General features: G+C 29.7%; 1 protein-coding gene across 1 annotated transcript; it reads right to left on the reverse strand.

Moving 5' to 3' along the window:
- Window positions 1-55: 55 nt before the first annotated feature.
- Window positions 56-3,643, reverse strand: LOC120072824. The gene is made up of 7 exons (XM_039025336.1): window positions 3,058-3,643; window positions 1,915-2,432; window positions 1,756-1,823; window positions 1,208-1,261; window positions 914-1,003; window positions 618-794; window positions 56-468 (listed from the first exon to the last, which is right to left on the reverse strand). The coding sequence occupies exons 1-7, from the start codon at window positions 3,534-3,536 to the stop codon at window positions 427-429; spliced, it is 1,428 nt and encodes a 475-aa protein (XP_038881264.1). The 5' UTR covers window positions 3,537-3,643; the 3' UTR covers window positions 56-426.
- Window positions 3,644-13,923: the final 10,280 nt, after the last annotated feature.

Consider the following 13,923-nt stretch of genomic DNA (forward strand, 5'->3'; position numbering starts at 1 on the left):
TCTCCGATCAAATTTGTAATTTACAAAGACAACCACGATTGAGCTTTCTTCTACGGGAACCAAAAAAGTTGCTATATTGGCTCTGTTCCCCGAACTGCAACAATTTTCAATTTCCCTCAAGTTACAGAGACAAGAAAATAAAGAACAAAAAATTATATTTCACCTTCAAAATTTACATACATATAGATACAGGTATTACACGAAGAGGTAATTGTCCCTGATATTCTCATCTCATATGCTTTAATCTTCTAAAAGCAACGTGTAGGAATCTTGCAAGCAAATCAGATCTATGGATTTTTTGTATACTCACACTCTAATCCGTCGAGCCAAGCATGGGCCTTTCAGCTATTGATTATCCTGATCTGCCCTTTTGTAGTTTCAAACTTGCAGTAAACTGAATTTTGAAGGTTCCCAGTTGTCCATTTGTCAAAAGAAGGCATCTTGAGAAATGAAGGCTGTCCATGCTTCCTGTGGTCGTCGCATACAGAATAAGTTCGACTTCATAAAAACATAACGACCTGCCTTCTCATCTCATTTTTTGTTCTGGTAAAACTAGATTTCATGTTGTTTTTTCTAAATTGATATAGATGGTTCAGTGATTACAAAGAAAGAGTTACCTGGAGGATAGTGAAAGCTTTTTCAGCCACATATTTTTGCATGTCTGTTGCTCCTCTCTGCTGCAGCTTGTCCGGGTGGAGGCATAATCTTGCCTTTTGATAAGCTTTCTTCACCTGTGAACCCTCCATAAGGCTTGTAAGTGGAGTTACATGCCAGCCACTCCTGGGCCATAAAATCTGAATCATTTGTAAGCAAAACTATGTCAATTTGCATATCAACTTTGTGCCATTGCAGGATTCAAAAACATGAGAATATATTTTGGAGGGATTCTAATGTCAATTGAAAATTTTCTTACATGATGGAGCGTAGAAAGTAGCAACCGGATGTTGGTTTCCTTGCCGGACGACCACAACTTTATATCTTCATCTATATCCTCCATTTCCATCTGAAATTTTCACAACATGGTTACAAATCAAAATTTTCTCCCTTAGCAAAGAGACTAATAGCAATAGTGTTGCATTTCTGGTTAAAGTATGACCCATAAAGAAAATTGATTCAGGCTTGTTTCATATTAGCAATTGAATTGCCATGAACCTTTTCATACCCAAAGCAAAAATTAATTTTAATTTCATTTATATTAGAAGCTTACATCTTTTTCGGACTCTGCCTTTTCCTCTTCAGCTGACCAAATTCTTTCTTCTACCTTCAAAAAAATATAATGTAGAAGAAATGTCAAAAAAGTTGAACTAATAAACTTACTAGCAAATGAAACAAAAATTTCCCTTCATTTTGTAGGGAAGGGACTCACTCATTGAAAGTACAAAATAGTGAAAACTGAGAGTTGTTAAAATTTGTTCAATTTTCACATAGGGAATCTGCATATACCACACTTCATCTTAATCAGAGGACGTTGTTGCGTCTTATTGCTGCCTATTAATGCCTAAAAATTCTGGAATTGGGGTGTAAGAAAAACTTGTTTTATGTGGAAGGGATTGTTGGACAATCTAGATTGGAATGAGCTGTTTTTCATCCTTGAGATTTACTAAAAGGAATTCCAGCATCCAACCGTCTCTCTAGATGATTTCATCCATTAATACTTTTAAAAGGAATTCCAGCATCCAACCGTCTCTCCATCCATTAATACTTTTAGATGATCTAGACAAATTTTCTTATTGCCATTAGAAAACAAAGGCTTACCTCTGCAGATTGTGTTATGTCATGAACCCGTAATTGTTCACCAGAAATTTCACATGAAGCAGACCGTCCTTGATATTACCAAAGGAAAAAAAAGATAAATAAGCGTTGATCTCCAATATAACATAATTGTTAAGTCAAAGAAAGAAATGGTTGGAGTACCTTCTGTCTCAACGAACTGTTCGCTATCATTCAGTCTTGTGCTCAAATCTGTCTCAGAAGTTTGTGTATTGAACTTTTCTTTTGCCCAAGCAATCACTTCATCAAGTGCAACTGCTTCGTTTGTCCCCTCTCTGTTATCAGAACCAATTTCAATTACATAAGAGCTCATTACTTCATCATCTTCTTCTGCCAACACATTTATTTGAATATCAGGTTTGGCCCCTGACCCCTGACACAATGAAGAAATTGCAGATGACGGGGAATTAGGTTCTAAATCATCCATTGATACTTTCATGCTCCTGTATGAAGTTGGTTCGAGGCTAATAGTTTCCGGAGACGAGACTGGCCGAGGGAATCCAGAATAGGAGCTCCTAAAAGGTTCCTTGACCTCATTATCAACATACTGGTTTTCCATAGGGGCAGAACGGTTGAATGGGAAGAAGGACTTCCCTTGTTTCTTTTGATGCTCCTCTGGCTTCATCTTTGACGAGTTCCATTTTGTTGTGATATTGATAGGCCTGATGCAACCAAAAAGAATGATAGGTAGAAATCAATAGTAGCTTGATTTTGCAAAACTCATGACAAAAACATCCAGACTATGTTGCAAAGCTTTAACTGATGACCGAAATTGGCGCGAATTTCAACTAAAGAAAGAGATCACAACAAAAGGGTAATAATCAGACAAAAAAACATCTTAGAAAATTCATTCCAAGTGGGTTTCCAAGAATTTTGTTGCTTTTTCCATTGCTTGCATGTCACATAGATATTATGCAGAGAAGTAAGCGGAACTTCAATTTCTAATCCAGATAGCAAAAATCTCTCACTACATGCTGAAAATGGGCCTGAGTTTCAACTGGATAAACAACTTTTAGAATCAAATACGCATTCCTAACCATATTCAAATGTAAATAATATACAGCTTTTCAAAATCAAATAAAAATCTGCAGCCTCCAGACAAAATAGCAATCAGTTTCTGAGGAACTTTGATACACAAGAAGACGACGTACCCTCAACCCTTGTAGTTTGTCCACTACCCCATTAATCCACTAAAACCAAGGCATACTGATAGGGGTAAAACCGTCAAATTAATTGGAGTAGTTGGACAGGAAAACCTATACCGAGTCGGTACTAGACGCTACGTACCTGAGCTTCGCGGCGAAGGAGGATAACACGACGTCGTCACCGCTTACATGCCGGAAAGGGCTCGCCTCCTCGGAACTCAACACCGACGATGAGTTGGATTTCGACTTTCCCTTCGAGTTATGCCCTGACCTGTCTCTCGATCGCCTTTCATGATCGGATCCGAATATGTCGTTGTAAAACCCCTCGCCTCCCGCCGGAATCCTGAAAACTGGTAAGCTCCGACCAGCATTCTTTCCGGAAGAGAAGAATTCCGGCGGTCGGAACATTTCTTCGTAGAAGAAGTCGAACTGCTTGTGTCCGAATTCGCCAGAGAATTGCCGCGAGAGAACACTCCGCGGCGGACCACCAAAGACGTCGGAGAAGTCTTCTTGGTTCAGAGGTGCGGCGCCTTTGGAGAAGGACCGAATCGACGGCCCCTCAGTTGATCGCCGGCGAGGGAGGTCCGGCATCCCCATCCTCATTCTCCAAGACTCGTCCATTTCACCGGCGAGAAGGAAGGTTGGTCGCCGGGATATACTGTGCCGAGAAAGTGAATTAAGTTTATATATAAAGAGAAATGATAAAAAGGAGTTTTTTAAAAAAGTGATCATTTCCACTTCTTTATACAACATTCAGTTTTTATAATGAGTTAAATTATAGAATTATAATTTTCATTTTAAAAAACGAAACCAAATTTAAAAATTATGATTTCAATTCATAATTAACTGTCAATTTTGTGAAAATAAGTCCTATTTATGTATTTGATGAAGACTAGCACTTAAGAAAATTGGATAATTATTTTAAATAGTAAAGCTTTTGTAAATATTTTCAAAATATAGCAAAATGTCACTAGATAGATTTGATAGACACTGATAAATGTCATTTGTGGTCTATTAGACATCTGGTTATATTTGTAAAAAAAATTGTTTCATTTTTTTTTTTATTTTTAAATGGTCAAACATTTTTTTGGTGTCAATAAATTTCTAAATGTTAAAAATTATTTATTAGATTTTTAACTTAATTTTCTGTTTAGTCCCTAAACTTTTGAAATATGTTAATCAAGATTTTTTTTTTAAATCACAAACTTAGTAGAAACAAGCTTGTAAATTTAACTCCATTTTAATTTATGACTAATAAATTAGTTAATTTTAAAAAATACACTTGGTTAGACGTTTATTGTCCTATTAAACACAAAATTAAAATTTATGTCTAATAATAAATTTGTTCATGATAAACAAATCGCTAATTTAAAAAAAAATGTTAGAACAAAGACCTATTAAACATAAAATTAAAAGCTAATGTTTTTAGAGGTATTAAAAAATCTGGTAACCCGACCAATCCGGACTACTCAATTCAAACCGCGGTTGAATTGGGTTGGGTTAAAAATGTTAAAAATTATTAAATTCGGGTTGGGTCTCGGGTTACCCCATTTCAAGGTCGGGTCAACCCGACCCGACCTGAATATATATATAAGTTAAAAAATAGTCAAATTAAAAAAAAAAAAAAAAAACACCCAACCCGAAAATTTTGGATTGGGTTGACTCTCCAAAAAAGAACTAATAGGGTTCATTATTAGCCAACCCGAATTTTTTGGTTGGTCTACAAAAATCTTCCAACCCGGCCCAACCCGTACTATGTACACCCCGAAATGTTTTCATTTCACATTTTAAACTTTAGTAACATAATGGACGCAAAACTAAAAGTTTATGAACCCATTGATTAGTTTTTAATGTTCAAGAATCTATTAGACATAAACAATAAGAAAGTTTAAGGACTAAACTTGTAATTTAATCTCTTTTTTTTTACTTTTTTTTTCAATATTTTTTTTGGGTTAAATTATGTATTTATTACATGATTTAGATTTAACTTGATTAAAAATGTATTGTTTAGTAAGTACCACATTGATACATAGATTTGTGAAAATTGGCCAAATGAACGATAATAATTAGCAAATGAATCTCATAACACACTTCTATATGTTAATATCGAACAACGACTATCAATAAATTTGATAGTTACATCTTTTTAGGGCTATAGAGAAAATTGTTGTAGCATGATTCTTACCTAATTATGTACACTCACTTTATATACTAAGTTTCAAAGTGTTTTAAGTGGAATTTTCTTAGAAATTCTAATTTTTATAGGTTACATATAGGGGTGTTCAAAAAATCTGATAACCCGAAAAAATCGATTAACTCAACTTAACTAGTATGGGTTGGGTTATAACTCATTTGGGTTGGGTTGGATTCAAATAAATTAAAATTGTATGGGTTGTGTTGGTTCATAGGTTCACCTAATATAACCAAAACCACCCGAATTTATTATGAATTTTAATTTTTTTGTTACTTATAACACATTTATTTATACATATATTGATTTTAATTTTATTTAATTTCAATATTTTTTTAATAATTTGTTCTTTAACAACTAGTAATTTTTTCCAAAGAAAATTTTCACTATATAAATTGAAGTTGAGTAGTTAATCTTAATTCAATATATGAAAATAATTAAATTAGATTTTTACATATTTACGTTTTGCTTCTTTTTAGAACAAAATTTTAAATAAATGACCCGATTAACCCGAACCAACCCAATCCAAATATTTCACAGTTGGGTTGGGTTGGGTTCATTTTTTAATAAGAGTTATTTGGGTTGAAGAAATTTACAACTTGAATAATTGGGTTGGGTCTAAAAGGTCTTTCAACTCAACCCAACCTAACCCATGAACACCCATAGTTATATATAAACAGGTTGGTAGAATTACACCCATAGTTATATATAAACAGGTTGGTAGAATTTTTCAAAAGAAAGAATAAATTAAGAAAGCCGGAGACGTGGATAAATTAATAAAGTGAGAAAGAGTTTAATCAAACGATTAAATAAAAATTGAGAAAGCACCGATATTCATTACAAAAAGTTGATATAATGTCGTTTTTATTAGGATGATAGCCGGTTTGGTTTTTCGATTTTGGAGTCAATCAAGAATCAAATTGAACCAATCAATTCTATAAAGAAAATGTTCAAAAATAAAGAACAAAATCAATAGATTGATTTTTATTTGGTTTGATTTATTGTCGATTGATTCTAGATTTTTCATTTTTTCCTTTTTTTTTTCAAATTTTTATTTTTATTTCCAACCTTATTTTGAATTGGTCATTTTTGCTAATTTTAAACTAAAATTTGATCATTTTTTATATAAATTGAGAGTGGACATTTTTTTTCTTGATACTTTCCAAATAAAAAACATTTGCACTTAATAATAATTAATTTTTTTTAAACAATGAATATATATGTACCTTAATAATTAAAATACTAAAAGATTCCTGATGTTATAGTTTCTTTTTAACGATATATTACTTTTGATTTAGTTCGATTCAATCAAAATCTAATCCAAACCAATTCTTTTTTATTATCTCCAAATACAAATCAATATGTTCAATTTTATACTAAAAAACGAAATGAAACCAGTAGATCAATTTAGATTGGTATGATTTTTTTTGGTTTTTTTTTTTTTAATTTTTTGTTGCACTCCTATCATTGAGTTCCGATAAAAAAAAAAAAACTTTAAGTATCCTTATAAGTCAATTTGAAATGATACAAAAATTAGTAAAAAAAAAAAAAAGGAAAATTAAAATTATAGCAAAAAAATGTAATTGGATAATGCAATATATAATATATAATATGTAGGTGTTACTACATTTAGGTATATAAATATATGTCCCCACCCCCCCAAAAACCCTAATTGAGGAAATATATTATATCATGTTTCCTATCTCAATCCTTATTTAGTTATGTTTATGTTAGTGGGGCAATACACAAATACACAAGACACAAAAAATGCAACCTTTAACATTATCCATTTAACATCTATCTTCTTGAATTCTTATATATATGCTTGTCCCACTTTGTTGCTTGTTGGTAAATCACTCATGTTTATTTCATGTTATGTTATTTCATACACATTACAATTATATGATAAAGTTATATTTCATTAATTTATCCATTTGTTAGGATGCAAAAAGAATCAAAGTTTATGAAAACAAATCTATATTTTCTTTATTTTCTCACATTGTTATGTGTTAAGTATATATACTTACTCATATTATGTGTTGTGTATTATTATTATGCCCTTTAATGACATACATATTTCAATGAATGATGGAAGTTTCTAAGATCATGCAATGATAACATTAATATATAATTAATTTTTTTACTTTTGTTTTCTTGAAATACGTGTGATAGAAATTAAGAGTCTTTGTGGGTTAGGTTGGGTTGTGCTAAAGGATTTATCCAACTCAATTGTTCAAGTTGTAAATTTCTTTTAACTCAAATAATCTTTGTTAAAAAATAACTCCATCCAACCCAACCATAAAATATTTGAGTTGGATTGGGTCGGTTCGAGTTATTCGGATCGGTCATTTCAAATTTTGTTAAAAAAAAAGGTTAAATGTGAATACGTAAAAATATGATTTAATTATTTTCATATATTTAATTAAGATAAACAACTTCTTTTAAATTTATATAATGAAATTTTTATTTTCAAAGTGTTAGCTAAGAAACTATTTTTAAGAGTTGTTGGAGAATGAATTATTCAGAAAAATAATGAAATTAAATAAAACTAAAATCAATATAGTATAAATAATTATATTATAAGTAACAAAAAAGAATATATATTTAAAAGTTAATAATAATTTCGAGTTGGTTTGGATTATAGTAGATGAACCAATGAACCAACCCAACTCATAAAATTTTCATTTATTTGAACTGAACCCAATCCAAATGAGTTGATAACCCAACCCAAACTTACGGATTGGATTAGGTTGATCGGTTTTTTCGGATCATCAGGTTTTGTGAACACCCCTAATAGAATTGTAAGAGTATCTTGAATTTATGTATCAAGTGACCATATGTTAGGATCATGCAAATTTCGAATCTACATCCAATGATTATTAATAGACGATGATACTAAATCATTTTTTTTTAGAAGTTAATTGTTATATTTTTCCTTGTTGAAGGCACATTTTGTTGATTAATTCTTGAAAGATTTGAAGTGGTTAAAGCCATTGCAGTCATTAAAGATGATGCCAAAATGACAATGACAATAACTCTAACAACAACATCAATGAGGACAAGGAAGATACTGGCAAACAACAATAACAATGACGACAATGACATTACACAAGTTCAAGCAAAGCAATTATTTGAGATAAAAATGAGAATAAAAACAACCCAAAGGCATTGCCAATGTCTCATTTGACATGCCAAATGACAACACCTTTTACTTCCCCAAATTTACCCTTTTCCGGGTTCTTTGAATATTGGTTTCGAAATGAAAATCGATTCCACTTTGATAAATACAAACTACTATTGATTCAAAAGAAGATATTTTCAATCAATTTGTTAACTTTTTGGTCATATTTACCCCATTGAAAACGTAATAGATCAATGAGAATAAAAAAAGTAGGTCTCATTTGATTATTTTTGTATTGACACATGGGTCTCACATCTAAGTCTGTAATAAAATAACGCATGAATAAAGAGTACTCGATCCGATTGCACTTGACAATTACGTCTCATCATTTCTGTTACAGTTGCTACTATTATTGTTACTGTTACAACTGAAAAATGATCAATTTTGACATATTTACTATTATCATTACTACTTGACTCTCAGAGGTAGAGGTAGAGATAACAGTAACGGTAAATTTGACAAAATTCATAATTTCAAGTAAATGCGATCAAAATCAATTTGCGATTCAAACTCATTACAATTGATCTACTAATAAAATTTTCATTGTGGTTACACCAATTTTCATTATGATTTAGTAAACATGGCTTTAGTTCAATTAACCCATTATATTCGTTAAGCTATCATTATGAAATCAAACAAACACATGTAAAAAACTACATGGAAATACAGGTGCAAAGAAAAAATGGGGAGTGGGATGAAAAACTCAAGAGGCAAAAGCTAAAAAATTTGTGAGGTTGAAAAAGTTCCAAGGGAGAGAGATATTAGACCATAAAAATGGGAGGAAGTTGTAAATGAAGAATGAAACAAGAGAATTGGGACAGATATGAAAGCAACAAAACAACAATACAAAAGTTGGCAGCCAACTGCTTGAGGACACTTCATTTGGTTAGGACCTACTGTCCTTTGAGATAAAAGGGGAAGACAATCCCAATCTCATGGTGGTTCAAATGGGGTATGTCATGTGAGAATACTTCCAAAATTATTTTGTCTTCTCATTATTAAAACTACACTCGATAAATTATTTGATGAGACTGTCACAATGCGTTAAACGAGCATTTTGTTAGTTCTTTCTTGTATTAATAAATATAACAACATAAACATAGTTCGACAGTTAAAATTAGGGAACAAAACAAAATAACACTAGTCTGACAAAAATTTCAATCTTAATTGAGTGTCCCATTTAGACACTAAAAAAAAAATAAAAAAATCAAAGGAACAGGAAAAGACTAGAAGCGATTTCATTTTTTTTAATGAGTAGTTGATTCTTCATCCACATTTATTGAATTGATAAAAAGAGGGGTTAAATTGTAATTTTGATCCTTATGGTTTGAAGAAAGTTAAAATTTAGTCTCTGACTTGATAAAACTTTCATATATAAATAGTCCTATATTAGAGTCTGTTTATGATAATTTTATCAAATTATAAAGACTACTTATGAGATTTTATCAAAACACGTGGACTAAATTCTAACTTTTAAAATTATAAGAACTAAATTTCAACTTTTCCTAAATCATAGAGATCAAATTTGTAATTTAATAAAAAAAGAGAGATTATCAAAAATAGAAAAATAAAGGAAAAAAAAGAATTTTTGTATATGTGAAAATTTTTCCTAAATTTCAACTTTTCCTATATGTGAAAATTTTCCAAAAATATATATATCTATCTAAATATTCCTATACAATTTTTGTACATTAGTGAAGGGTCTAAATCACATAGACAAAAGAGTACCAAATAACTTATTATTATAAAGACTTTATTTTTAGCCGTAAAATCTTTCTACATCTCTATTAATTTTGTACATTATTGGAAGGTCTAAGTCACACAAAAAAAGAAGGTACAACTAACTTAATTATCATTATAGATTCTATATTTTATAGTCCCAAAAAATGTAGTCCAAATAAGTTATCATTAAAAAACTTTATTTTCAACCACAAGATAATTATATCTCTTAATTAATTTCTACATTAATGGAATATATATAAGAAAAAATAAAAAGAACTTATCATTATAAATCCTATGTTCTAATTTTTATTATTTTTGGAATAATCCCATGTTCTAATTAAGAAAGTCACTCTCATATGTCCATATTAATTAATAGAGTGTTGTGCAAAGTGGCTCATGGGTTGAAAATTATGTATTGATGAGAATTAAAGGTATCACAATGCATTCTTAATTATTGGCTAATCATATATATATATATATATATGTGGGGAAAAAAAGACAGAAAAAAAATTATAAATCCTAGCATTTCCCCTTGTTCTCTCCTACTACAGATTAAGCCCCGTTTGATAATCGTTTGGTTTTGTTTTTTGTTTTTGAAAATTAAGCATATAGACATTACTTATACCTCTAAATTTCTTATTTTGTTATCTACTTTTTACCAATGATTTGGAAATTGAGCCAAATTTTGAAAACTAAAAAAATAGTTTCTAAAAACTTGTTTTTTCTTTGAAATTTGACTAAGAATTCAACCTTTATACTTCAAAATGATGCAAATCATCGTAAGAAATGAGAAGAAAATAGATTTAATTTTCAAACCAAAACAAAAATCAAAATGGTTACTAAATGGGGCTAAACTAAATGCTTATAAAAAGGTAAAGTGAAAAAAAAAAAAAAAAAAAAACCCTAAAATATGACAGTAATTGGAATTATATCTTCAAACTTTTAATTGTAAAAATTGAATCCTCAAACTAATAAAATTATTTAAATTGGAATCTCAAACTTACATAATTATGGAAATTGTAACAATTGTATAAGTTTAAGGGTTCAATTTCTACCACTATTAAAAGTTTGAAGGTCCAATTTTTATAATTAAAAGTTTGAAGATGCAATTATAACTCAATCATACTTTAGAGTTATTTTAACCGTTTGTCTTTATAAAAATAAATGAAGTAATTCAAGTTAACTTTATAAAGTACAATATCTTTTTTTAAGAAAAACAATCAATCCTTGCATAACCTCTTCCATTTTTCTTAAGAAAAAAAAAACATATGAAAACAATACAATTTTATGAAAACGTGACACCATGTGCTGTTGTTTATTTATTATAATTTAACTAACATAAACAAAGCATTTTTCCTACCCATTTTGTAATCGTATATATAATACACGTTCAAAATTGTAACCAAACACCATTTATAAAAATATCAAACCTCGTTAATCACTTGGTTTTTTGTTTTCATTTTTGAAAACTAAATTTATTTCATCCACATTTCTTACAATGATTTGCATATTTCTTGAGTACGGTGGTTGAATTCTTAACCAAATTCCAAAAACAAAAACAACTTTTTGAAAGATATTTTTTTAGTTCTAAAAATTTGGCTTGGTTTTTTAAAACCACGAATGAAAAGTAAATATAGCAAAGGAAGAAATTCGGAGATGAAAGTAATGTTCATAGGTTAAATTTTAAAAAACAAAATGATTACCAAATGAGACATTAATAATCTTTTCGGAGATGATGCATATTATAATACCTATCTTGTTTCTATAATTTTGAATCGAACAAATATCTTCAACAATATGTGAATTGGAATTCAAACATTTGACTCGTTTTTATTTTAAAATATATATTTACTTAGCTAGACTACACTTATATTAGTGGATATTATTTATAGTAGATCAAATAGAAAATTTATTGCTACAAATTCTTTGACACTTTTGTTGTAAACTTATATAAATATTAAATATTATTAGTCCATTCAATTTATTTATGAGTATGATTATGAGGTTCGAAAACTATAAAGGAAAATGATACATATTGACTTATTATTAAGAATCTTTAGTTTATAACCATAAAATCACTCCTTATCCCAACCAATTGATCTATTACTTTGGGGTCTAATCATACAGACAAAATAGTACAAATAACTTTGTCATTACAACTCTTTCTATTTCTAACTGCAAAATTGATTGCTATTTGTATTTGCCTATTTGGTAAATCTAAGGTCTAAATTCTAATGGCAAAAGAGTACACATGACTCTAAAGAAAGTACTTTGAAAAGATCAAAAGCCCTCCACAGGCACACAAGTCCATAACATGAAGTAAAATTTTACTTGTTAAAAATTAGTTGGACTTAATTGAAAGTTGTCACGTGACAATTTATTTTTTTAAAAAAACATTTAAAAACAGATTTATTATTATTATTATTATTATTATTATTATTATTATTATTATTTTTTATGTGTACAGGTGCAGGAGGACATGGACTTAAGTGCAGGGGGACATAGACTTAAATACAACTAAGTGTTACTCTTTTAATTTTATAATCATTTCAGATATACTCTCAAACTTGTGTAAAATAATTTTGACTATATATGACAAATCCATCTCGTGCATGCGGATGGATTCTAACTTCATTAATGGGAACCAAACTCTCATTAATGGGAGCCAAACTCTCCTCAACTAAAGATGACTTTGATGCAACTTTCTCAACAATAACCATTTTTTTTTTTTTTTTGCGAATTGTTTTCACATTAATAGTATGTCTTCCACAATGAAAGAACTATTTTTCTAAATAGGGAATTGTCCATTTCAATAACAATGGTTCACATCGACGAACATACACGTTTCAATATAAAAGGAAGAAATTTAATAAGGGTAATTGTAATGTAAAGTTAGAAGGTCAATATTCATAAAAAAATGAATGAAGCCATTTATGGAAGGATTGGTTGGAATAGTGAATTAGCTGGAAGTGAAAAGATGTTAAAAGTGGCAGGTGAGACCAAGGGTGCTTGATACCTTGATAGCAGACATTGCGTGCTTTTATACATTCATTTGCCTAAAAAAACCCTCTCTTTACAAACTTTACAACAAATCATAATCATTCTTCACAAGCATCTCTTTGAATCTATGCATTATTGGTGATATATCACTACAAAATAATATCAATTGTATGAAATAAATTTGTTCACGCTTTCGTGTTTTCAATCACAAAAATCTCTTTTTAAACTATTTCTTCGATATCTATATATCTATCGTTCACTATTCTATAACATATTATAACTAGTGACAAATACAAATTTTTTGTTCAAGATTTTACTTAAAATTCGATTAAAAAAATAATAATTTGTCTCTGCGAGTCATATTCAAAAATCCCTACATAACAATTTCATGGATCTGCTAGAGGTTTACTTTTGTAAATTATCTACTTAAACTACTACTACTTTTCTTCAATGGAGAATTCAAGTTCTTCAAAGGTATCACACTGAGGGGGCTAGAGTACTGAAACACTACTCAAATTTGTTAATTTCATGTTCAACCACTAATAATATATATATATATTAAAAAAAAAAAAAAAAATGCAGGGATCTTGAGTCCAACCGAGCCTTCGCTAAATCCGCCCTTTTTCTTTCTTTTTTTCCCTAGTCACAAAATGACCTCTAACGACTTGTCCAACCCTAAATCGATTTTTACCCTTAAACGGAGGAGGAGAAGAAGAAGAAAGAATATACTACAAATGCTTTCCCATACTAACAAGACACCTCATAAAATTAATTTATTTTTTTGTTTCAAATTTACACATTATCATCATTTTAACATTTATTGATTGCAAGTACCCAAAAAAAAAAAAAAAAAAAAAAAAAATCAGAGACAAAATTTGAAAAATAGGCAGCCTAAGTTGTCATTGTCAATAAAG

Source organism: Benincasa hispida, chromosome 3 (genome assembly GCF_009727055.1).
Source record: "Benincasa hispida cultivar B227 chromosome 3, ASM972705v1, whole genome shotgun sequence".
Classification (NCBI taxonomy): Eukaryota; Viridiplantae; Streptophyta; class Magnoliopsida; order Cucurbitales; family Cucurbitaceae; genus Benincasa; species Benincasa hispida.